This window comes from Eutrigla gurnardus, assembly GCF_963514095.1.
Source record: "Eutrigla gurnardus genome assembly, chromosome: 18".
NCBI lineage: Eukaryota > Metazoa > Chordata > Actinopteri > Perciformes > Triglidae > Eutrigla > Eutrigla gurnardus.
The window spans coordinates 460,844-483,834 of NC_139929.1; the positions used below are offsets into that span (position 1 = coordinate 460,844).

The 22,991-nt window shown below is 50.2% G+C and overlaps 1 protein-coding gene across 1 annotated transcript in view; it reads right to left on the reverse strand.

Annotated features, from left to right (window-relative positions):
* Positions 1-22,991, reverse strand: part of LOC311029066 (piezo-type mechanosensitive ion channel component 2-like) — a 36,914-nt gene that overhangs the window by 9,567 nt on the left and 4,356 nt on the right. The window contains exons 3-34 of the mRNA XM_084033956.1: positions 21,399-21,506; positions 21,258-21,300; positions 19,547-19,667; positions 18,567-18,795; positions 18,256-18,469; positions 17,931-18,078; positions 17,597-17,770; positions 17,364-17,478; positions 16,861-17,246; positions 16,382-16,502; positions 16,048-16,298; positions 15,697-15,845; positions 14,585-14,663; positions 14,415-14,509; positions 7,201-7,385; positions 6,926-7,083; positions 6,672-6,848; positions 6,399-6,512; positions 6,075-6,275; positions 5,798-6,002; positions 5,291-5,392; positions 4,103-4,280; positions 3,931-4,017; positions 3,332-3,488; positions 3,142-3,238; positions 2,576-2,741; positions 2,406-2,495; positions 1,769-1,857; positions 1,627-1,692; positions 1,430-1,536; positions 1,188-1,308; positions 8-76 (exon numbers count right to left, since the gene is read on the reverse strand). Of these exons, the coding sequence (XP_083890082.1) occupies positions 8-76; positions 1,188-1,308; positions 1,430-1,536; positions 1,627-1,692; positions 1,769-1,857; positions 2,406-2,495; positions 2,576-2,741; positions 3,142-3,238; positions 3,332-3,488; positions 3,931-4,017; positions 4,103-4,280; positions 5,291-5,392; positions 5,798-6,002; positions 6,075-6,275; positions 6,399-6,512; positions 6,672-6,848; positions 6,926-7,083; positions 7,201-7,385; positions 14,415-14,509; positions 14,585-14,663; positions 15,697-15,845; positions 16,048-16,298; positions 16,382-16,502; positions 16,861-17,246; positions 17,364-17,478; positions 17,597-17,770; positions 17,931-18,078; positions 18,256-18,469; positions 18,567-18,795; positions 19,547-19,667; positions 21,258-21,300; positions 21,399-21,506 (4,602 nt within the window). The remainder of the gene's footprint in view (positions 1-7; positions 77-1,187; positions 1,309-1,429; positions 1,537-1,626; positions 1,693-1,768; positions 1,858-2,405; positions 2,496-2,575; positions 2,742-3,141; positions 3,239-3,331; positions 3,489-3,930; positions 4,018-4,102; positions 4,281-5,290; positions 5,393-5,797; positions 6,003-6,074; positions 6,276-6,398; positions 6,513-6,671; positions 6,849-6,925; positions 7,084-7,200; positions 7,386-14,414; positions 14,510-14,584; positions 14,664-15,696; positions 15,846-16,047; positions 16,299-16,381; positions 16,503-16,860; positions 17,247-17,363; positions 17,479-17,596; positions 17,771-17,930; positions 18,079-18,255; positions 18,470-18,566; positions 18,796-19,546; positions 19,668-21,257; positions 21,301-21,398; positions 21,507-22,991) is intronic.

Sequence of the window (22,991 nt, forward strand, 5' to 3'; positions counted from 1 at the left end):
CTCCTACCTGGTCCCTCCTCCTTCTCCTCCTCCTCTCTGTCCTCCTCCGTCTCCTCCGTCACTTCTATACTTTCAGCTGCAGGAGAGGAGAAGTCACGTTAGTCTACATGTGCCATCAATAATATCTAAATAGGATAATAAAATACTGATAAATATAATAATAATTATAAAAGGTAAACACAGTGAGAGACAAACTCTTTTATTCATCCCATTTGAATTGAACCATGAATTCCACATCTGATGTTTGTCAGTTAAAGCTAATCTCATGTTGTGTTCCCCCTTCGTCCTCCAGGGAGGTTTCGGCTTCGTCCTCCAGGGGGGTTCTGTCTTTGTTCTGCCTTCGTCCTCCAGAGGGTTCTGTCTTTGTTCCGCCTTCGTCCTCCAGAGGGTTCTGCCTTCGTCCTCCAGAGGGTTCTGCCTTCGTCCTCCAGGGGGGTTCTGTCTTTGTTCTGCCTTCGTCCTCCAGAGGGTTCTGTCTTTGTTCCGCCTTCGTCCTCCAGAGGGTTCTGCCTTCGTCCTCCAGGGGGGTTCTGTCTTCGTCCTCCAGGGGGGTTCTGCCTTCGTCTTCCAGGGGGATTCTGCCTTAGTCCTCCAGGGAGGTTCTGTCTTCGTCCTCCAGGGGGGTTCTGCCTTCGTCCTCCAGGGGGGTTCTGCCTTTGTCCTCCAGGGAGGTTCTGCCTTCATCCTCCAGGGAGGTTTCGGCTTCGTCCTCCAGGGAGGTTCTGCCTTCGTCCTCCAGCGGGGTTCTGCCTTCGTCCTCCAGGGAGGTTCTGCCTTCGTCCTCCAGGGGGGTTCTGCCTTCGTCCTCCAGGGAGGTTCTGCCTTCGTCCTCCGGGGGGGTTCTGCCTTCGTCCTCCAGGGGGGTTCTGTCTTCGTTCCGCCTTCGTCCTCCTGGGGGATTCTGCCTTAGTCCTCCAGGGAGGTTCTGCCTTCGTCCTCCAGGGGGGTTCTGTCTTCGTCCTCCAGGGGGGTTCTGTCTTCGTCCTCCAGGGGGGTTCTGTCTTCGTCCTTCGTTCATAACATGATATCAAAAACAGATTTGTCACTCAATGTTTACTACTTTTCCAACATGGGGGAAACCAAAGGGGGACTTGGCCTCCTATAGCTGAAGACCTTGTCCTAGCCTTCATCTAATAGCTCCCTCCTCCCCCTCCTTCCCCCCCCTCCTCCTTCCCTTTCCTCCTCACCTCCTCTGATCTTCTCCTTCCTGTTCTTTTGTTCAGACGAGTTCTTCTTCCACAGTTTTTGTTGGTTGTTGCGAGCTCTCATTGCTGTTCTGGAGTCTGTTATCCAGGCGTGATACACAAACTGACACAGGCAGACAGACAGACAGACAGACAGGCAGAAATGAGACAGACAGAAGGACAGACAGAATCAATCTGTTTGACCTACCAGATGTTGTTTTAACTTGTGTTTGTGAGCATCTCACCTGGAAGGCTGATTTCTCAGGTAGCTCCTCCTCTTTCTTCTTCTCCTCCTCCTCTTCCTCCTCCTCACTGTCTGTCTCAAACAGGTAATAATCTCCGCTCCTGACCACTGCAGGCAGACAGACAGACAGGAAGACAGACAGTCACAGAATGGCTACTGACAGGTGAGAGTGATGATGTCAGCGGACATGTGACTCACTGGAGGCGTGGTTTACCCAGGGTCTCCACCACTTCTTCTGCCGCTGCCCCTTCCTGTTCTCCTGGTCTACGAACAGAAACGTACATCAGTTCATGCTGTGATTGACAGTTGTTACCGTGACAACAGAGGTTTGTTTGCACACCGTCAGTATGGCAGCTGTCTTGGGTCAAACTCAACATTTTCTCTTTTCCTCTACGAAACTTCTGCTGTCTGGATTTAATTCTCTCCATCCTGAAGGAAACAGAGAGAAAGGAAGATGTTCACAGGTCAGACCAGTCCCAGGTTCAAAGTTCAGACCAGTCCCAGGCTCAAAGTTCAGACCAGTCAGACCAGTCCCAGGTTCAAAGTTCAGACCAGTCCCAGGCTCAAAGTTCAGACCAGTCAGACCAGTCCCAGGTTCAAAGTTCAGACCAGTCCCAGGCTCAAAGTTCAGACCAGTCAGACCAGTCCCAGGTTCAAAGTTCAGACCAGTCCCAGGTTCAAAGTTCAGACCAGTCCCAGGTTCACAGGTCAGACCAGTCAGACTAGTCTCAGGTTCAAATTTGACCAGGTTCACAGGTCAGACCAGTTCCAGACCAGTCCCTGGTTCACAGGTGTGTGGATCAACACCTGGTGCAGGATTTGACAGATGTGATTAACTGTGTGAAGACTCAGCACCTGATGTTTAAACACGTGTCAGTGAGTCCTGTCTTGCTCTCTAGTCCGGACTCGTCTTGAGCCCCTTTAGACTCGGACCCTGTGAGACCTGGTGACCCTCTGCTGGTCTGTGTTTATCTTACTGTCTCTTCAGCAGGTCCATGGACGTCTTCTCCACCTCCAGTCTCGCTCTGACAGCTTTCACCGTGGACGCCTCGAAGAGCTCCGCCCCCCTGCCAAGCACGTACAGACACACACGTTACTATCATGCAAGTCTTTGTTCATGTGCGTTGATGTGTGTGTGAGTGTGTACCTGGAGGCCAGTAGTTGTGTATTCTGGAGGTCCAGGACCACGTACAGGAAGTAATTGCTCCTGAAGACTCTCCTCTGCAGCAACAGGAAACAGAAACAGACGCCGTCCCAGATGATGCCCGCCTCGTCGCTCGGCAACTCACACTGCTTGCTGCTCTGCTGCTCCGCTGCAGGAAGTGAGACGTTCATTCGTCTCGTTAGAACCGCGTTTTCACTCGGATTCATCCATAAGTCTCCTTCATCTGATCTGAGATCAGAACGTCTAGCATCGACATGGTTCCAGCTCCTCCTGGGACCCCGAGGCGTTCCTAGTCTAGATGGGGTGTATAGTCTCTCCAAAGTCCTCTGGAAAAACCTCTTAAGGGGGCCTCCCTTAATCCCAGGAGAATCCTGATCTACTCTGGATATCTGGGCTCCTCCCCTATCTCTAAGGCGTAGCCCCCCCTACTAAGGAACCATCGGTGAGGGTCTCAACATAGTCGGACTGGTCAATCGAGAGCTTTACTTCTTTACATGCAGATGGCAGTAAAACAGGCAGGTAGACCGACAGTCAGATGGTTAACTTACGTTTGGTGTATCCTTTGATGGTACACGCCAGACTGAAGAGCTGAATCAGCCAACAGTGATTCAACACCAACGACTTGATGAAACCACAGGCCAGGATCTGACCAGAGACCAGAGAGATGGGAACGCGCCGTTGAACCATGTGACTGTTTATTTGAGTGAATATCAGCGTGATGCTGACGATGCGTCTTACCGACAAAATGTTCTTCATGGTGATGACAAACACATTGTAGCCAATCAGACAGTCCCAGTACACCAGAATGGATTTGACTGGTTTCAGCAGCAGATCTCCGCCCACCAACAGGAAGTAGAAACACGCCACCAGGTAACCCATACAGAAGATACTGATCCTGGGACAGGAAGTAAAACACATCACCAGGTAACCCATACAGAAGATACTGATCCTGGGACAGGAAGTAAAACACATCACCAGGTAACCCATACAGAAGATACTGATCCTGGGACAGGAAGTAAAACACATCACCAGGTAACCATACAGAAGATACTGATCCTGGGACAGGAAGTAAAACACATCACCAGGAAACCATACAGAAGATACTGATCCTGGGACAGGAAGTAAAACACATCACCAGGAAACCATACAGAAGATACTTTTACAAAAATGTTTGGGGTTGATCTGAAAATCTCGTCTGAAATCAAACGGCGCCCCCTGTGGACCTTGTGTCGTAGAGATCTGCAGCTGCCAGACTCCCTTTAGAAACTCTCATTTAACTGCTGGTCTGTCTCCTCCCTGACGGTCTGACGTCGGTATTAAACTCGCTGCCCACTCACCTGGTCGTCCCGGTGATGAAGATGATGGTGAGGACGAACCAGAACATGTAGCTGAAGATGATCAGCTTCATCATGTCGAGGTAAGACCTGCACATACAGAGGGCAGAGGTGAACCAGACAGGCAGGCAGGCAGGCAGGCAGACAGACAGACAGACAGACAGACAGAGTTTACCTGCACAGCATGAAGTCAGGGCCTGTGTTGAGACGGAGTCGCCTGATTGGATCAGAGACCTGTCCGTCATCCTCATCCAGCTCACAGTTGTCTCCTGCGAGGATCTGAACTGATGACTGGAGCTCCTCCTCAAACACCTGCAGCTGCAGAGACGCCCCGAGGAGGAGCAAGAAATCATCTGAAAGATCAGGAAACACAGCATATAGTACAGCACAGCACGCAGCAGTATTGCACAGATATGAGGATTTTCATACAAGAACCACTAGAACTGACAGTCATTTAGGAGAACTTACAGTATTCAGCAATTTATTCATATTTCAAACTTTCTATTGAGTATGAACACAATTTACGATGCCCAAACCCGTCTTAGGTTGAATATTTCATTAGTTACAAGCTATTTTGAAATCACGATATAACTTACATTTCACTATTTGATGATGCAGACCTTCCACTTCACCCATCTCCCTGATAGAGACTTCCCTTCACCCATCTCCCTGATAGAGACTTCCCTTCACCCATCTCCCTGATAGAGACTTCCCTTCGCTGATCTCCCTGATAGAGACTTCCCTTCACTGATCTCCCTGATAGAGACTTCCCTTCGCTGATCTCCCTGATAGAGACTTCCCTTCACTGATCTCCCTGATAGAGACTTCCCTTCACTGATCTCCCTGATAGAGACTTCCCTTCACCCATCTCCCTGATAGAGACTTCCCTTCACTGATCTCCCTGATAGAGACTTCCCTTCACCCATCTCCCTGATAGAGACTTCCCTTCACTGATCTCCCTGATAGAGACTTCCCTTCACCCATCTCCCTGATAGAGACTTCCCTTCGCTGATCTCCCTGATAGAGACTTCCCTTCGCTGATCTCCCTGATAGAGACTTCCCTTCGCTGATCTCCCTGATAGAGACTTCCCTTCACTGATCTCCCTCATAGAGACTTCCCTTCGTCCATCTCTCTGATGGAGACTTTGCGTTTATTCAGTTTAATAATCCAGACTTCCCCTTTGTCCATATCTGTGATGCAGACATCCCCTTGACCCCATTGATGGCTTCACTGTGGTGAAATGTTTCTTATATGGAAGCATTTATATCATATGATTGTACAAAAGGCTCTTCTGTCAGAATTATTCGTTTTTATTCAAATTAAGTAAAATGACGTTGACCGTGTTTATGATGATGATCTTACAGAGGAGGAAGACTGGGTTTGGTGGTGTCAGGTGATCAGGAAGGAAGAGCCACTTCACCACGTTGGAGTCCATGTTGAAGGAAGGAGGCCTCCAGAGATAATCTGCAAATACAACAAATATGTTACCTTTCATTTCAGAATGATTGTGTTTTACAAAACACAGACAATCTGGATTATCTGGTTTATGTGTGCAAATATTACATCTATTTTAGCAGAACCACTGGAGGAAGGGGTAACTGTTAGCCTATCTTAACATAACAACTAGCAGCAGGAGGAAGCAGTTAGCCAAGCTTAGCATAACAACTAGCAGCAGAAGGAAGCCTAGCTAAGAAGCCCGATTTGAACTCGGGCCCCTCTTACTATAAGATGACAGTACTTATGCCACTAAATCAATATTTAATATATGCGCAGCTATTGTTAGCCTAGTTAAGCACAAAGACATTTTTTTTTTTTTACTTTATTGTGGAGTGAATAATCCCGACATTTTGTCTGCAGGTGAATTTGTACCTTTACAGGCAGCCGGCGGGAAACCGATACACAGCATGTACTGGAAACACAACAGCCCCGACAGGAAGTAGCAGTACTTGGGCCACACTGAGGCAATGTTCTTTCTGTCACGCCGTGATAGGACACTTATGAGGCCGAAGGCGTGGCATACAGCAAACAGATCCATCCGCTGACCAATCACATTCACAGCCAACAAGAAGCAGGTCTGAGGAGGAATGTCAGAATGTTTTTAAATAGTAAGAGGTCAGCTTATTGCTATGCTAAGTACCTGTCTCACCTCCAAACCAAACTTGTAGAAGAAGTAGTTGAGGAAGTACTTCATGCAGCTCTGCACGTTGTCATCCAGGTGACGTCTGGTGATGTCATGAAACAGCGTTCTGGTGGGGGGCGCAACTTCATTACGGCGGAGACGGTAGAGCTCCTGGTGTCTGTAAATGGTCACCTCAAAGGCTAACAGCGCTAACATCATCAGGTTATACTGTGGAGACAGGTTAGCATGATGCTAGGTTATCAGATCTATCATCTTCAGGTTATACTGTAGAGACAGGTTAGCATGATGCTAAGCTATCAGCTTTGAGAGTTGAGTGGTGTCGCTCCTCACCCTCAGGTAGTCGAGCAGTTTTCCGTCTGTCTTCCGAAGCCCCACCCACTGGGCGGGGTCAACTGGACCAGAGTACAAAACGGAGTGAGACAGGTCGGTACTGGAGTTACCTGGCTGAAGAAAGACAGACAAGTATGATATCGTTACACGACGGACAGACAGACAGACAGACAGACAGACAGACAGGTGTTTGGCTGGTTTGACAGGTTTTGGCTGGACATATATATATACAGATAAGCAGACAGAGCGGTATGACATCGTTGCCGTGGTTACCATGGTGCAGTTAGAGGAGTATCTGCTGGGCTGGACGATGTTGAGTTGGTACAACATCTTACAGACGGTCACCACACAGGTCCAAACTGTACAGACTCCTGACAGCAGGGGGCGCAAAGCCCTGCAGGGCAGAGCCAGGCCCACACACAGCACGAACAGCAGGTTAAACACACACACCTGCAAAGAGACAGACAGGTTCAACACACAAAGGTCAGAAACAGGTCAGACAAACAGACAGTGGACCAGACACTGACCTCCTTCACAGAGACCCAGATGATGTAGGAGGAGACGATCTTGACTATGTGTAGTTCCAGGAGCCACCAGATGAGATGCTGCAGACGCTGCAAGGAGAGCAGAAGGCGCAGGAACAAAACAGAGATCCGATCCACCACCAACCTCCAGGACACCAGCACTGAGGAGGAGAGACCAGGAGGCTACTTCCTGTATGAAACTCAACTATTCTATGAGGTGTGTGAGGATGATGATGAGGAGGAGGTTGATGAGGATGAACATAACACAGTGTGTTTACCTTTTATGTGGTCAGACAGGGTTTCCCTCTCAAACATACAGGGGTGCCCCTCCTCCTCTTCTATCCACTTCTCTTCTATCTCCTCCTCTTTCTCCCTTTGTCCTCCACTCTTCTCTGCCTCCAGGAGGAGCTGAGGAGCTCCACCCACCGACAGGTCGAATAGGCTGCCGTCAGAGTGGACCAACCTGTAGAGGGTTACAGAGTTACAGCTGGGCCTGTCTGTAGAGGTAGGTGGACTGTCTGTAGAGGTAGGGAGACTGTTTGTAGAGGTAGGGGGACTGTTTGTAGAGGTAGGGGGACTGTTTGTAGAGGTAGGGAGACTGTTTGTAGAGGTAGGGGGACTGTCTGTAGAGGTAGATGGACTGTTTGTAGAGGTAGGGAGACTGTTTGTAGAGGTAGGGGGACTGTCTGTAGAGGTAGGGAGACTGTTTGTAGCGGTAGGGGGACTGTCTGTAGAGGTAGGGAGACTGTCTGTAGAGGTAGGGAGACTGTCTGTAGAGGTAGGGGGACTGTCTGTAGAGGTAGGGAGACTGTTTGTAGTGGTAGGTGGACTGTCTGTAGAGGTAGGGGGACTGTCTGTAGAGGTAGGGGGACTGTCTGTAGAGGTAGGGAGACTGTTTGTAGAGGTAGGTGGACTGTCTGTAGAGGTAGGGAGACTGTTTGTAGTGGTAGGTGGACTGTCTGTAGAGGTAGGGGGACTGTCTGTAGAGGTAGGGAGACTGTTTGTAGAGGTAGGGGGACTGTCTGTAGAGGTAGGGGGACTGTCTGTAGTGGTAGGTGGACTGTCTGTAGAGGTAGGGAGACTGTTTGTAGAGGTAGGGAGACTGTTTGTAGAGGTAGGGAGACTGTCTGTAGAGGTAGGGAGACTGTTTGTAGAGGTAGGGAGACTGTCTGTAGAGGTAGGGGGACTGTCTGTAGAGGTAGATGGACTGTTTGTAGAGGTAGGGAGACTGTTTGTAGAGGTAGGGGGACTGTCTGTAGAGGTAGGGAGACTGTTTGTAGCGGTAGGGGGACTGTCTGTAGAGGTAGGGAGACTGTTTGTAGAGGTAGGGAGACTGTCTGTAGAGGTAGGGGGACTGTCTGTAGAGGTAGGGAGACTGTTTGTAGTGGTAGGTGGACTGTCTGTAGAGGTAGGGGGACTGTCTGTAGAGGTAGGGGGACTGTCTGTAGAGGTAGGGAGACTGTTTGTAGAGGTAGGTGGACTGTCTGTAGAGGTAGGGAGACTGTTTGTAGAGGTAGGGGGACTGTCTGTAGAGGTAGGGGGACTGTCTGTAGAGGTAGGGAGACTGTTTGTAGAGGTAGGTGGACTGTCTGTAGAGGTAGGGAGACTGTTTGTAGAGGTAGGGGGACTGTCTGTAGAGGTAGGGGGACTGTCTGTAGAGGTAGGGAGACTGTTTGTAGTGGTAGGTGGACTGTCTGTAGAGGTAGGGGGACTGTCTGTAGAGGTAGGGGGACTGTTTGTAGAGGTAGGGGGACTGTCTGTAGAGGTAGGGAGACTGTTTGTAGTGGTAGGTGGACTGTCTGTAGAGGTAGGGGGACTGTCTGTAGAGGTAGGGAGACTGTTTGTAGAGGTAGGGGGACTGTCTGTAGAGGTAGGGGGACTGTCTGTAGTGGTAGGTGGACTGTCTGTAGAGGTAGGGAGACTGTTTGTAGAGGTAGGGAGACTGTTTGTAGAGGTAGGGAGACTGTCTGTAGAGGTAGGGAGACTGTTTGTAGAGGTAGGGAGACTGTCTGTAGAGGTAGGGGGACTGTCTGTAGAGGTAGGGAGACTGTTTGTAGAGGTAGGGAGACTGTCTGTAGAGGTAGGGGGACTGTCTGTAGAGGTAGGGAGACTGTTTATATAGGTAGGGGGACTGTCTGTAGAGGTAGGGAGACTGTTTATATAGGTAGGGAGACTATCTGTAGAGGTAGGGAGACTGTTTGTAGAGGTAGGGAGACTGTTTGTAGAGGTAGGGAGACTGTCTGTAGAGGTAGGGGGACTGTCTGTAGAGGTAGGGAGACTGTTTATATAGGTAGGGGGACTGTCTGTAGAGGTAGGGAGACTGTTTGTAGAGGTAGGGAGACTGTTTGTAGAGGTAGGGAGACTGTCTGTAGAGGTAGGGAGACTGTTTGTAGAGGTAGGGAGACTGTCTGTAGAGGTAGGGGGACTGTCTGTAGAGGTAGGGAGACTGTTTGTAGCGGTAGGGGGACTGTCTGTAGAGGTAGGGAGACTGTCTGTAGAGGTAGGGAGACTGTCTGTAGAGGTAGGGGGACTGTCTGTAGAGGTAGGGAGACTGTTTGTAGTGGTAGGTGGACTGTCTGTAGAGGTAGGGGGACTGTCTGTAGAGGTAGGGGGACTGTCTGTAGAGGTAGGGAGACTGTTTGTAGAGGTAGGTGGACTGTCTGTAGAGGTAGGGAGACTGTTTGTAGTGGTAGGTGGACTGTCTGTAGAGGTAGGGGGACTCTCTGTAGAGGTAGGGAGACTGTTTGTAGAGGTAGGGGGACTGTCTGTAGAGGTAGGGAGACTGTTTGTAGTGGTAGGTGGACTGTCTGTAGAGGTAGGGGGACTGTCTGTAGAGGTAGGGGGACTGTCTGTAGAGGTAGGGAGACTGTTTGTAGAGGTAGGTGGACTGTCTGTAGAGGTAGGGAGACTGTTTGTAGTGGTAGGTGGACTGTCTGTAGAGGTAGGGGGACTCTCTGTAGAGGTAGGGAGACTGTTTGTAGAGGTAGGGGGACTGTCTGTAGAGGTAGGGGGACTGTCTGTAGTGGTAGGTGGACTGTCTGTAGAGGTAGGGAGACTGTTTGTAGAGGTAGGGAGACTGTTTGTAGAGGTAGGGAGACTGTCTGTAGAGGTAGGGAGACTGTTTGTAGAGGTAGGGAGACTGTCTGTAGAGGTAGGGGGACTGTCTGTAGAGGTAGATGGACTGTTTGTAGAGGTAGGGAGACTGTTTGTAGAGGTAGGGGGACTGTCTGTAGAGGTAGGGAGACTGTTTGTAGCGGTAGGGGGACTGTCTGTAGAGGTAGGGAGACTGTTTGTAGAGGTAGGGAGACTGTCTGTAGAGGTAGGGGGACTGTCTGTAGAGGTAGGGAGACTGTTTGTAGTGGTAGGTGGACTGTCTGTAGAGGTAGGGGGACTGTCTGTAGAGGTAGGGGGACTGTCTGTAGAGGTAGGGAGACTGTTTGTAGAGGTAGGTGGACTGTCTGTAGAGGTAGGGAGACTGTTTGTAGAGGTAGGGGGACTGTCTGTAGAGGTAGGGGGACTGTCTGTAGAGGTAGGGAGACTGTTTGTAGAGGTAGGTGGACTGTCTGTAGAGGTAGGGAGACTGTTTGTAGAGGTAGGGGGACTGTCTGTAGAGGTAGGGGGACTGTCTGTAGAGGTAGGGAGACTGTTTGTAGTGGTAGGTGGACTGTCTGTAGAGGTAGGGGGACTGTCTGTAGAGGTAGGGGGACTGTTTGTAGAGGTAGGGGGACTGTCTGTAGAGGTAGGGAGACTGTTTGTAGTGGTAGGTGGACTGTCTGTAGAGGTAGGGGGACTGTCTGTAGAGGTAGGGAGACTGTTTGTAGAGGTAGGGGGACTGTCTGTAGAGGTAGGGGGACTGTCTGTAGTGGTAGGTGGACTGTCTGTAGAGGTAGGGAGACTGTTTGTAGAGGTAGGGAGACTGTTTGTAGAGGTAGGGAGACTGTCTGTAGAGGTAGGGAGACTGTTTGTAGAGGTAGGGAGACTGTCTGTAGAGGTAGGGGGACTGTCTGTAGAGGTAGGGAGACTGTTTGTAGAGGTAGGGAGACTGTCTGTAGAGGTAGGGGGACTGTCTGTAGAGGTAGGGAGACTGTTTATATAGGTAGGGGGACTGTCTGTAGAGGTAGGGAGACTGTTTGTAGAGGTAGGGGGACTGTTTGTAGAGGTAAGGGGACTGTCTGTAGAGGTAGGGAGACTGTTTGTAGTGGTAGGGAGACTATCTGTAGAGGTAGGGAGACTGTTTGTAGAGGTAGGGAGACTGTTTGTAGAGGTAGGGAGACTGTCTGTAGAGGTAGGGGGACTGTCTGTAGAGGTAGGGAGACTGTTTATATAGGTAGGGGGACTGTCTGTAGAGGTAGGGAGACTGTTTGTAGAGGTAGGGAGACTGTTTGTAGAGGTAGGGAGACTGTCTGTAGAGGTAGGGAGACTGTTTGTAGAGGTAGGGAGACTGTCTGTAGAGGTAGGGGGACTGTCTGTAGAGGTAGGGAGACTGTTTGTAGAGGTAGGGAGACTGTCTGTAGAGGTAGGGGGACTGTCTGTAGAGGTAGGGAGACTGTTTATATAGGTAGGGGGACTGTCTGTAGAGGTAGGGAGACTGTTTGTAGAGGTAGGGGGACTGTTTGTAGAGGTAAGGGGACTGTCTGTAGAGGTAGGGAGACTGTTTGTAGTGGTAGGGAGACTGTCTGTAGAGGTAGGGAGACTGTTTGTAGAGGTAGGGAGACTGTTTGTAGAGGTAGGGAGACTGTCTGTAGAGGTAGGGGGACTGTCTGTAGAGGTAGGGAGACTGTTTATATAGGTAGGGGGACTGTCTGTAGAGGTAGGGAGACTGTTTGTAGAGGTAGGGAGACTGTTTGTAGAGGTAAGGGGACTGTCTGTAGAGGTAGGGAGACTGTTTGTAGTGGTAGGGAGACTGTCTGTAGAGGTAGGGAGACTGTTTGTAGAGGTAGGGAGACTGTCTGTAGAGGTAGGGGGACTGTCTGTAGAGGCAGGGGGACTGTCTGTAGAGGTAGGGGGACTGTCTGTAGAGGTAGGGAGACTGTCTGTAGAGGTAGGGGGACTGTCTGTAGAGGTAGGGAGACTGTCTGTAGAGGTAGGGAGACTGTTTGTAGAGGTAGGGAGACTGTCTGTAGAGGTAGGGAGACTGTTTATATAGGTAGGGGGACTGTCTGTAGAGGTAGGGAGACTGTTTGTAGAGGTAGGGGGACTGTCTGTAGAGGTAGGGAGACTGTTTGTAGAGGTAGGGGGACTGTCTGTAGAGGTAGGGGGACTGTCTGTAGAGGCAGGCGGACTGTCTGCAGAGGTAGGGGGACTGTCTGTAGAGGTAGGGAGACTGTCTGTAGAGGTAGGGGGACTGTCTGTAGAGGTAGGGAGACTGTCTGTAGCGGTAGGGAGACTGTCTGTAGAGGTAGGGAGACTGTTTGTAGCGGTAGGTGGACTGTCTGTAGAGGTAGCAGGACTGTCTGTAGCGGTAGGGAGACTGTCTGTAGAGGTAGCGAGACTGTTTGTAGAGGTAGGGAGACTGTTTGTAGAGGTAGGGAGACTGTCTGTAGAGGTAGGGGGACTGTCTGTAGAGGTAGGGAGACTGTTTGTAGAGGTAGGGAGACTGTCTGTAGAGGTAGGGGGACTGTCTGTAGAGGCAGGGGGACTGTCTGTAGAGGTAGGGGGACTGTCTGTAGAGGTAGGGAGACTGTCTGTAGAGGTAGGGGGACTGTCTGTAGAGGTAGGGAGACTGTCTGTAGAGGTAGGGAGACTGTTTGTAGAGGTAGGGAGACTGTCTGTAGAGGTAGGGAGACTGTTTATATAGGTAGGGGGACTGTCTGTAGAGGTAGGGAGACTGTTTGTAGAGGTAGGGGGACTGTCTGTAGAGGTAGGGAGACTGTTTGTAGAGGTAGGGGGACTGTCTGTAGAGGTAGGGGGACTGTCTGTAGAGGCAGGCGGACTGTCTGTAGAGGTAGGGGGACTGTCTGTAGAGGTAGGGAGACTGTCTGTAGAGGTAGGGGGACTGTCTGTAGAGGTAGGGAGACTGTTTGTAGCGGTAGGTGGACTGTCTGTAGAGGTAGCAGGACTGTCTGTAGCGGTAGGGAGACTGTCTGTAGAGGTAGGGAGACTGTTTGTAGCGGTAGGTGGACTGTCTGTAGAGGTAGCAGGACTGTCTGTAGCGGTAGGGAGACTGTCTGTAGAGGTAGGGAGACTGTTTGTAGAGGTAGGGAGACTGTTTGTAGAGGTAGGGAGACTGTCTGTAGAGGTAGGGGGACTGTCTGTAGAGGTAGGGAGACTGTTTGTAGAGGTAGGGAGACTGTCTGTAGAGGTAGGGGGACTGTCTGTAGAGGTAGGGAGACTGTTTATATAGGTAGGGGGACTGTCTGTAGAGGTAGGGAGACTGTTTGTAGAGGTAGGGGGACTGTCTGTAGAGGTAGGGAGACTGTTTGTAGAGGTAAGGGGACTGTCTGTAGAGGTAGGGAGACTGTCTGTAGTGGTAGGGAGACTGTCTGTAGAGGTAGGGAGACTGTTTGTAGAGGTAGGGAGACTGTCTGTAGAGGTAGGGGGACTGTCTGTAGAGGCAGGAGGACTGTCTGTAGAGGTAGGGGGACTGTCTGTAGAGGTAGGGAGACTGTCTGTAGAGGTAGGGAGACTGTTTGTAGAGGTAGGGAGACTGTCTGTAGAGGTAGGGAGACTGTTTATATAGATAGGGGGACTGTCTGTAGAGGTAGGGAGACTGTTTGTAGAGGTAGGGGGACTGTCTGTAGAGGTAGGGAGACTGTCTGTAGAGGTAGGGGGACTGTCTGTAGAGGTAGGGAGACTGTCTGTAGAGGTAGGGGGACTGTCTGCAGAGGTAGGGAGACTGTTTGTAGCGGTAGGGGGACTGTCTGTAGAGGTAGATGGACTGTCTGTAGGGGTAGGGAGACTGTCTGTAGAGGTAGGTGGACTGTCTGTAGAGGTAGCAGGACTGTCTGTAGCGGTAGGGAGACTGTCTGTAGAGGTAGGGAGACTGTTTGTAGACGTAGGGGGACTGTTTGTAGAGGTAGGGAGACTGTCTGTAGAGGTAGGGAGACTGTCTGTAGAGGTAGGGGGACTGTCTGTAGAGGTAGGGAGACTGTCTGTAGAGGTAGGGGGACTGTCTGTAGAGGTAGGGAGACTGTTTGTAGCGGTAGGGGGACTGTCTGTAGAGGTAGGTGGAGTGTCTGTAGAAGTATGTCTTAGGACTAGTTGCAGAGAAGTATGTGTATTATCTACACAGGTTTGGGGACTATTTGTAAAAGGTCTAGTCACAGGGATCTAAGGAATATCTGCATTGGTTTGGGGACTTTAGCCTCAGACCCGTCAAAGGCCTGAAACTCTTGAGCCTTGATCAGTTTGTCCAGTGGTCTGAGAGTTCTGATTGGACTGACAGATTTAGGATTCTGGACACTGACAGGACAGATGGAGGCCCCAGGTTGCGAAAGCCTTTATTCCAGATGATCTGTGACCTCTGACCTGTCAGTTGATGCGTGTGTGTTACCTGGTGATGGTGCTGTTGTGTGTGTCCACCACAGTCTTCAGGTCAGTCAGCTGCAGGAAAGGCTTGTGGAAGTAATGCAGGTGTACAATACACACCTGCGCAACAACGTCAAGAGTCAACTTTCACATCACATTCAACATGACGGTTCTGTAGAAACGTGGGGAAAGTACCAAAAGGAACGCAGCAGGGATGAAGATCCTGGTGAAGAGAACCGGAACTGAGAACTTCTCCAGACCAACATCCTCCAACCTGGAGAGACAAGAACACAATCAAGACAATAGAGACATTATGTGCAGCAGAGACAGAAGAGACAAGTACACAATGGATACAAAGACAGGGGAGACAGGGGAGACTGTAGAGACAGGGGAGACTGTAGAGACAGGGGAGACAGGAAAGACTGGGGAGACAGGGGAGACTGTAGAGACAGGGGAGACTGTAGAGGCAGGGGAGACTGAAGAGACTGGGGAGACTGTAGAGACAGGGGAGACAGGAGAGACTGTAGAGACAGGGAGACTGTAGAGACAGGGGAGACAGGAGAGACAGGGGAGACAGGAGAGACTGTAGAGACTGGGGAGACTGTAGAGACAGGGGAGACAGGAGAGACAGGGGAGACTGTAGAGACAGGGGAGACTGTAGAGACAGGGGAGACAGGAGAGACTGTAGAGACAGGGGAGACTGTAGAAACTGGGGAGACAGGAGAGACAGGAGATACAGGAGAGACAGGGGAGACAGGAGAGACTGTAGAGACAGGGGAGACTGTAGAGACAGGGGAGACAGGAGAGACAGGAGATACAGGGGAGACAGGAGAGACAAGAGATACAGGAGAGACAGGGGAGACAGGAGAGACTGTAGAGACAGGGGAGACTGTAGAGACAGGGGAGACAGGAGAGACAGGAGATACAGGGGAGACAGGAGAGACTGTAGAGACAGGGGAGACAGGAGAGACAGGGGAGACTGTAGAGACAGGGGAGACAGGAGACACTGTAGAGACAGGGGAGACTGTAGAGACAGGGGAGACAGGAGAGACAGGGGAGACAGGGGAGACAGGATAGACAGGAGATACAGGGGAGACAGGAGAGACAGGGGAGACAGGGAGACAGGAGAGACAGGGGAGACAGGAGAGACAGGAGAGACAGGGAGACAGGAGAGACAGGGGAGACAGGAGACAGGAGATACAGGAGAGACAGGGAGACAGGAGAGACAGGAGAGACAGGGGAGACAGGAGAGACAGGGAGACAGGAGAGACAGGAGAGACAGGAGAGGCAGATGTAGTGTAGGCTACCTGTGAGTGCTGAGTCCAGTGTAGTAGCTCCAGGTGTCGGGGGATGAGGGGAACTGGAAGGTGTAGACCAGGATGAGAACCAACATGGAGTACACCACCACTGCTACCCAGAAACCCCTGAGCATCGCACGCCAACGCTCATAGTTCAACTACAGCGAGACAGACAGGTAGAGAGACAGAAGTCACAGCTTATGATTACTGAGTTTCAAACTGTAAATCTGCCTGGAGACCAGGTTTCTGGACTACAGCAGTAGTTCCAACAGTACAAAGAGTGGGACTACATGAGGTATTACCTGGTAGAGGTACCAGCAGTACATACAGTTATAGTACTTGTAGTATTTGCAGTATTACCTGGTAGAGGGCGACGCAGCAGAGGAACATCACCATGTAGATGACTTTGTAGAGGACAATTTTTCCTTCAAAACTAACGAAGAAGAACATCGTTCCACAGACGTAGATCCAGTATTTAACAAACATCCTTGTAACCACGGCAACAAGAGCCTCCATCTTTACTCCCCCTCCTTCCTGCAGGAGCAGCACCTCCTCGTAGGACACCTCCTCCTTCTTCTCCTGCAGATCCACGTCCACACTCTGCTGCTCCTCTGGAAGACATGAATCACAGTCAAAGTCAGACAGGTGACTGGTCAGTGAGACAGATGACTGGTCAGTGAGACAGGTGTCATACCTGTGGATATGTGGACTGTGATGGTAGACAGCTGTGTGTCTACTCGTCTGTCCTTCTGTCTGTCTGTCTTTTCAGTTAGCGCCTGACGCAGCAGCAACCAGAAGGTCAACAGACACAACAACTGCAACAACAATAACAACAACAACAACAACAACAACAATTTAGTCTGATAATCAGATTCAACATTTGAATAATCAGATTCAACAATCCGACTCAACAGTCTGGTAATCAGATTAAAGTCTGGTAATCAGACTCAACAGTCTGGTAATCAGACTCACCATTCTGGTAATCCGACTCAACAGTCTGGTAATCAGATTAAAGTCTGGTAATCAGACTCAACAGTCTGGTAATCAGATTAAAGTCTGGTAATCAGACTCAACAGTCTGGTAATCAGATTAAGGTCTGATTACCAGACTCACCATTCTGGTAATCAGACTCAACAGTCTGGTAATCAGATTAAACGTCGGTAGTAGCGGTACCTTGGAGGCGAGCTCCCTGCAGGGATCATCTTTGCGTGGGAACAGTCCGGGAACTTCGTGGATGGAGGGGAAGCTGTAGACATATTGCAAGATGACCAGCAGGTTGCCATAGGCAACCAGCCACGGTGATGACATCAGCGTGTACTGGCGACGCTCTCGCATCATCCAGAGGACACATGACCACAGCAGCAGGACGCACGTCAGCCAGGAGACGTACGTGATGGGCCACGCCATCATGGCGAACAGAGCACAGATGTAACTCTGTTTGAGAAGGAAGCTGAACGCCATGGAGGCAGCACCGACTCCCTCCTCCCCCCTCCGCCTCTCCTCCTCCTCCTCCTCCTCCCCCCACCCGTCTCCTTCAAACACACACGTCTCCAACGTGTCTGCAGCATCAAACACACACAACACAACCAGCCGTGTGACATCATCATCATCATCATCATCATCATCATCATCATCATCATCATCATCATCATCATCAAAAACACACCTGTCCTTACCTGATTGGCTAAGAGAGTAGTGAGGTGTGGAGTCAACATCCAACCCAAGGGCTGTGCTTTGGGTGGGCAGGGCAAACGAACCAGAGGGACTGTCATTGGTGGAGGACACCAGCGCCTAGAGACAGAGAGACAGACAGAGAGACAGACAGATACAGACAAACAGAGAGACGGGTCAATTCAAACTACAAAACGGATTCTGAATGAAAATAAAAAAGAAAGTGTAACAAGTTTACGTCTCTGCTCCCGGGGCGATCGTGGGCTCTACTCCACAGCTCTCTCCGTCTCTCTGCCGTGATGTCACCGCTGACCTCATCACTCAGGTTGCTGGTGGTGGTGATGATGTCACAGCTTCTGCTGATGGCTGACTCCGCCCTCTCTATGCCAGATGCCCCATCGTTGTCAATCAGCTGCAGACACGTGTGACGCCCGTCGGCCAATCAGAGAAGGAAACTCAACTACACCCGAGGGTTTTAGATTTATTATCATGAACATTTCAGGTTGTATTATTATTTAAACTAACAATATATGTTATTTATGGTAAAAGTAGATAGTTGAGTGTGACATCACCTGGTTCCTCCAGAGACTGGCCACTGTGTGGTAGAGCAGCAGCAGCATCAGAGGGCAGCTGAAGTGGAACCAGCTGAGTGCAGGGTTCACCTGCAGCCTCCAGGGGGCAGCACAGTCCACAGAGACCACTGACACCAGGCCCAGCACACTGAGGGAGCAATCAATCAATCAATCTCTCTCTCTCTCTCTCTCTCTCTCTCTCTCTCTCTCTCTCTCTCTCTCTCTCTCTCTCTCTACCCAAACCTCTTCCCCCCTCCTCCTCCCCCCCTCCCCTCCTGTCCCTTTGCACCTCCTTGTGTCTGTCGGTGTGATGGAGGTGTTTTACCTGGCGGAGGTGCGGTTGGGAGGCCACGCTTCCAGCAGGGAGGGCAGCTGGTAGCAGTAGAGGAGCAGGAAGTGGGACGAGGAGTAGAGCAGTGACATCACAGACACACACCTGAAGAGGAGGGGCGGAACCTGGCCTGACCACGCCCACCAGGTACACAACATCTGGAAACACAGCAGGTAGGGGAGGGAGGAGAGGGAGGGGAACATGATCCCTGGGGGAGGAGGTGGGGGGAGGAGGAGGTTAACAGAAAGGGTTCTACTGGGTTCTACTGGTTACCAGAGTGGGTTCTACTGGGTTCTGCTGGTTACCTGTGAGTCCCAGTAGAACCGTCAGCAGGACTTTCCCTCCAGTTGTGGACATGTTTCCAATCATCTGCCTGGTTTTACAAACCAGTGACTCCAGTTCAACCAGAATCCTGTTCCTGCTGCCCTCCTCCTCCTCCTCCTCTTCCTCCTCCTCCTCCTCCTCTCCAAGAGCAGAGTCCTCCTCAAACATCAGCTCCTCCTGCTGCTGCTCCTCCAACTCCTCCTGCTGAGGCTGAAACAGGTTTATTCATCTCCATGTGGGTCTCAGACCTGAACCTGAACCCGACAGTCTGATATGTCATATGATATGATAATAATAGTAATAATAATATAATAATACTATAATAATAATATGAAGATAATAATAACACAAATAATGATAATAATATGAAAATAATAATAACAATATGATAATAACAGGTTACTGTTCCTCGAACACAGACACAATCTCTAGTCTGTCCAGGTCTAGTTTCTGTAGGATCAGAGTCCTGAGGGACCAGGAGGACCAGAGTCCTGAGGGACCAGGAGGACGAGGACCAGAGTCCTGAGGGACCTCGGTGCTGCTGGTCTGGTTTCATGTTAACAAACAGACTCGGACAGTTCAGCCAATAAATGGATTGAACATGAAACCTGATCATTATAGGCCGAATGTGTGTGTGTGTGTGTGTGTGTGTGTGTGTGTGTGTGTGTGTGTGTGTGTGTGTGTATGTGTGTGTGTGTGTGTGTGTGAGTGTGTGTGTATGTGTATGTGTGTGTGTGTGTGTGTGTGTGTGTGTGTGTGTATGTGTGTGTGTGTGTGTGTGTGTGTGTGTCCTGGTGAAGTCACATAATGAAGTTACAGTTAATAAATAGCTTACTGAGTTACACACTAATAGACAGGAAACCTTGTTAAGAAACAAGAGGAGACGACTTAACGAGGTTCCACCTGCTTCATTAGTGTGTGTGTCTGTGTGTGTGTGTGTGTGTGTGTGTGTGTGTGTTACCTGCGTGTGTGTGTTGGCGTTCAGTCTGACGATCAGCCTCCAGGTCAGCAGACCGACAACCAGCACGGCAACATCTGGAAACACCTGTCTCACTGCCGAGCCTGCATCACTTCCTGTCAGACTGACACAGACAGACAGGTTGTGTAGTGTCTGTCTGCTACAACCAGATTCAGTCATTTCTTAGTTAGAAATGAAACAATATAATCAAATAAACCATAAAAAACAAATATTTTTTATTTTGTTCAGAAAAAAGAAAATAATTACAACAAAAACATCTAAAACAAACAAAAAGGCAAACAAGAAAAATAAATACATTAAAATGAATAGAATTGAAGACAGATAATGAAGAAATAAAAATGAGATCAACATCCTGAATGAATGATTCGTTTTTAATCTAAATAAAATGTTTTCCTGGTTTCAGACGTCCCAACGTTCTTGTCCAGGATACAAAGTGGGGACTAAACGATCTGACCCACAAAGTGAGGACTTCTGTGAAGAGGACACTTTCACGGTTCAGACTTGGGGTTCAGGTTCAGGTGAGAACGAGGTCTGGATCGAGGACCAGTTTACTGGAGACTGATGCTGGTGTCCTATCAGGGTCCCCACAACGATACAAGTATACGGATGTGTGTGTGGGTGTGTACAGAGTCATGTAGTCCAGACAGAGAGACGACTGTCTGACCTCCAACTGCTGACACACACACACACACACTAAGACACACACACACCACACACTAACACACACACACACTAACACACTAAGACACACACAAACCACACACTAACACACACTAACACACTAAGACACACACACACTAACACACACACACACCACACACTAACACACACACGCACACTAAGACACACACACACCACACACTAACACACACTAACACACTAAGACACACACACACTAACACACTAACACACTAAGACACACTAAGACACACACACCACACACACACTAAGACACACACACACTAACACGCTAAGACACACACACACACACACTAAGACACACACACACTAAGACACACTAAGACACACACACACACACACACACACACACTAAGACACACACTAAGACACACTAAGACACACACACAGACACACTAAGACACACACACACCACACACTAACACACACTAACACACTAAGACACACACACACTAACACACTAACACACTAAGACACACTAACACACACACACACTAAGACACACACACACTAACACACTAAGACACACACACACTAAGACACACTAAGACACACACACACACACTAAGACACACACACACACTAAGAAACACACACACTAAGACACACTAAGACACACACACACACACTAAGACACACACACTAAGACACACTAAGACACACACACACACACACACTAAGACACACACACACACTAACACACACACACACTAAGACACACACACACACACTAAGACACACACACACTAAGCCAAACACACGATTGTTTGAATTTTAAATATGAATGAATTATTAAATAAATAAATATCAATAACAAGTTAGAGGCCACTGACGTCCACAGGTGGACAAACAAACAAAGAAACAATCATAATAATAATGATAATAGTTTCTGCTGGATGTCGACAGATTGACACAAAGAAACAACGACTCGATGAGTATCACTCCTTGTTAAAGTTCACCTTTCACGGTTATGAACACATGATGTCATCCTTACCTCACCAGGCCGAGCTGACTGAGAGTCTTCTGCCATGAAGTACCTGCAGACAGACAGGTGTGCAGACAGACAGGTCATTACACACAAAGAGACAAGTAACAAAGCAATACAGACAGGTGTGCAGACAGACAGGTGTCTTACAGTTGGACTCTGGCTGCAGGGTGGCGGTGGTCAGCTGGAAGAAGGACTGCAGTAACAGGAAGAGGAAGCTGGAGACGCACACAGCCGTCACACAGCGACACGTTTTGCCTAGGAGACAGACATTTACTTTGAAAAGCTGGCAGGGACAGGAAGTGATGTAACGACTGTCCTAACTACCTGAAGCCAACCTCACAGTCACCGTGATGTCACAGTGATGTCAGCTCACAGGGAATCCTGACCATCTTTTATACTGGAGGTTTCTAAACCACATCACCGAGGACCCGAGTCCACATCACCGAGGACCCGAGTCCACATCACCAAGGACCCGAGTCCACATCACGGAGGACCTGAGTCCACATCACCGAGGACCTGAGTCCACATCACCAAGGACCCGAGTCCACATCACGGAGGACCTGAGTCCACTTCACGGAGGACCTGAGTTCACATCCCGGAGGACCTGAGTCCACATCACCAAGGACCCGAGTCCACATCACGGAGGACCTGAGTTCACATCCCGGAGGACCTGAGTCCACATCACCAAGGACCCGAGTCCACATCACGGAGGACCTGAGTCCACATCACCGAGGACCTGAGTCCACATCACCAAGGACCCGAGTCCACATCACGGAGGACCTGAGTCCACATCACCAAGGACCCGAGTCCACATTATGGAGGACCTGAGTCCACATCACGGAGGACCTGAGTTCACATCCCGGAGGACCTGAGTCCACATCACCAAGGACCCGAGTCCACATCACGGAGGACCTGAGTTCACATCCCGGAGGACCTGAGTCCACATCACCAAGGACCCGAGTCCACATCACGGAGGACCTGAGTCCACATCACGGAGGACCTGAGTTCACATCCCGGAGGACCTGAGTCCACATCACCGAGGACCTGAGTCCACATCACCAAGGACCCGAGTCCACATCACGGAGGACCCGAGTCCACATCCCGGAGGACCTGAGTCCACATCACCGAAGACCTGAGTCCACATCACCAAGGACCGATTCCATATCACGGAGGACCTGAGTCCACATCACGGAGGACCTGAGTCCACATCACCAAGGACCTGAGTCCACATCACCGAGGACCTGAGTCCACATCACGGAGGACCTGAGTCCACATCACTGAGGACCTGAGTCCACATCACCAAGGACCTGAGTCCGCATCACCAAGGACCTGAGTCCACATCACCGAGGATCTGAGTCCACATCACGGAGGACCTGAGTCCACATCACCAAGGACCTGAGTCCACATCACCGAGGACCTGAGTCCACATCACCAAGGACCCGAGTCCACATCACGGAGGACCCGAGTCCACATCACGGAGGACCTGAGTCCACATCACCGAGGACCTGAGTTCACATCCCGGAGGACCTGAGTCCACATCACCGAGGACCTGAGTCCACATCACCAAGGACCCGAGTCCACATCACGGAGGACCTGAGTCCACATCCCGGAGGACCTGAGTCCACATCACCGAAGACCTGAGTCCACATCACCAAGGACCGAGTCCATATCACGGAGGACCTGAGTCCACATCACGGAGGACCTGAGTCCACATCACCAAGGACCTGAGTCCACATCACC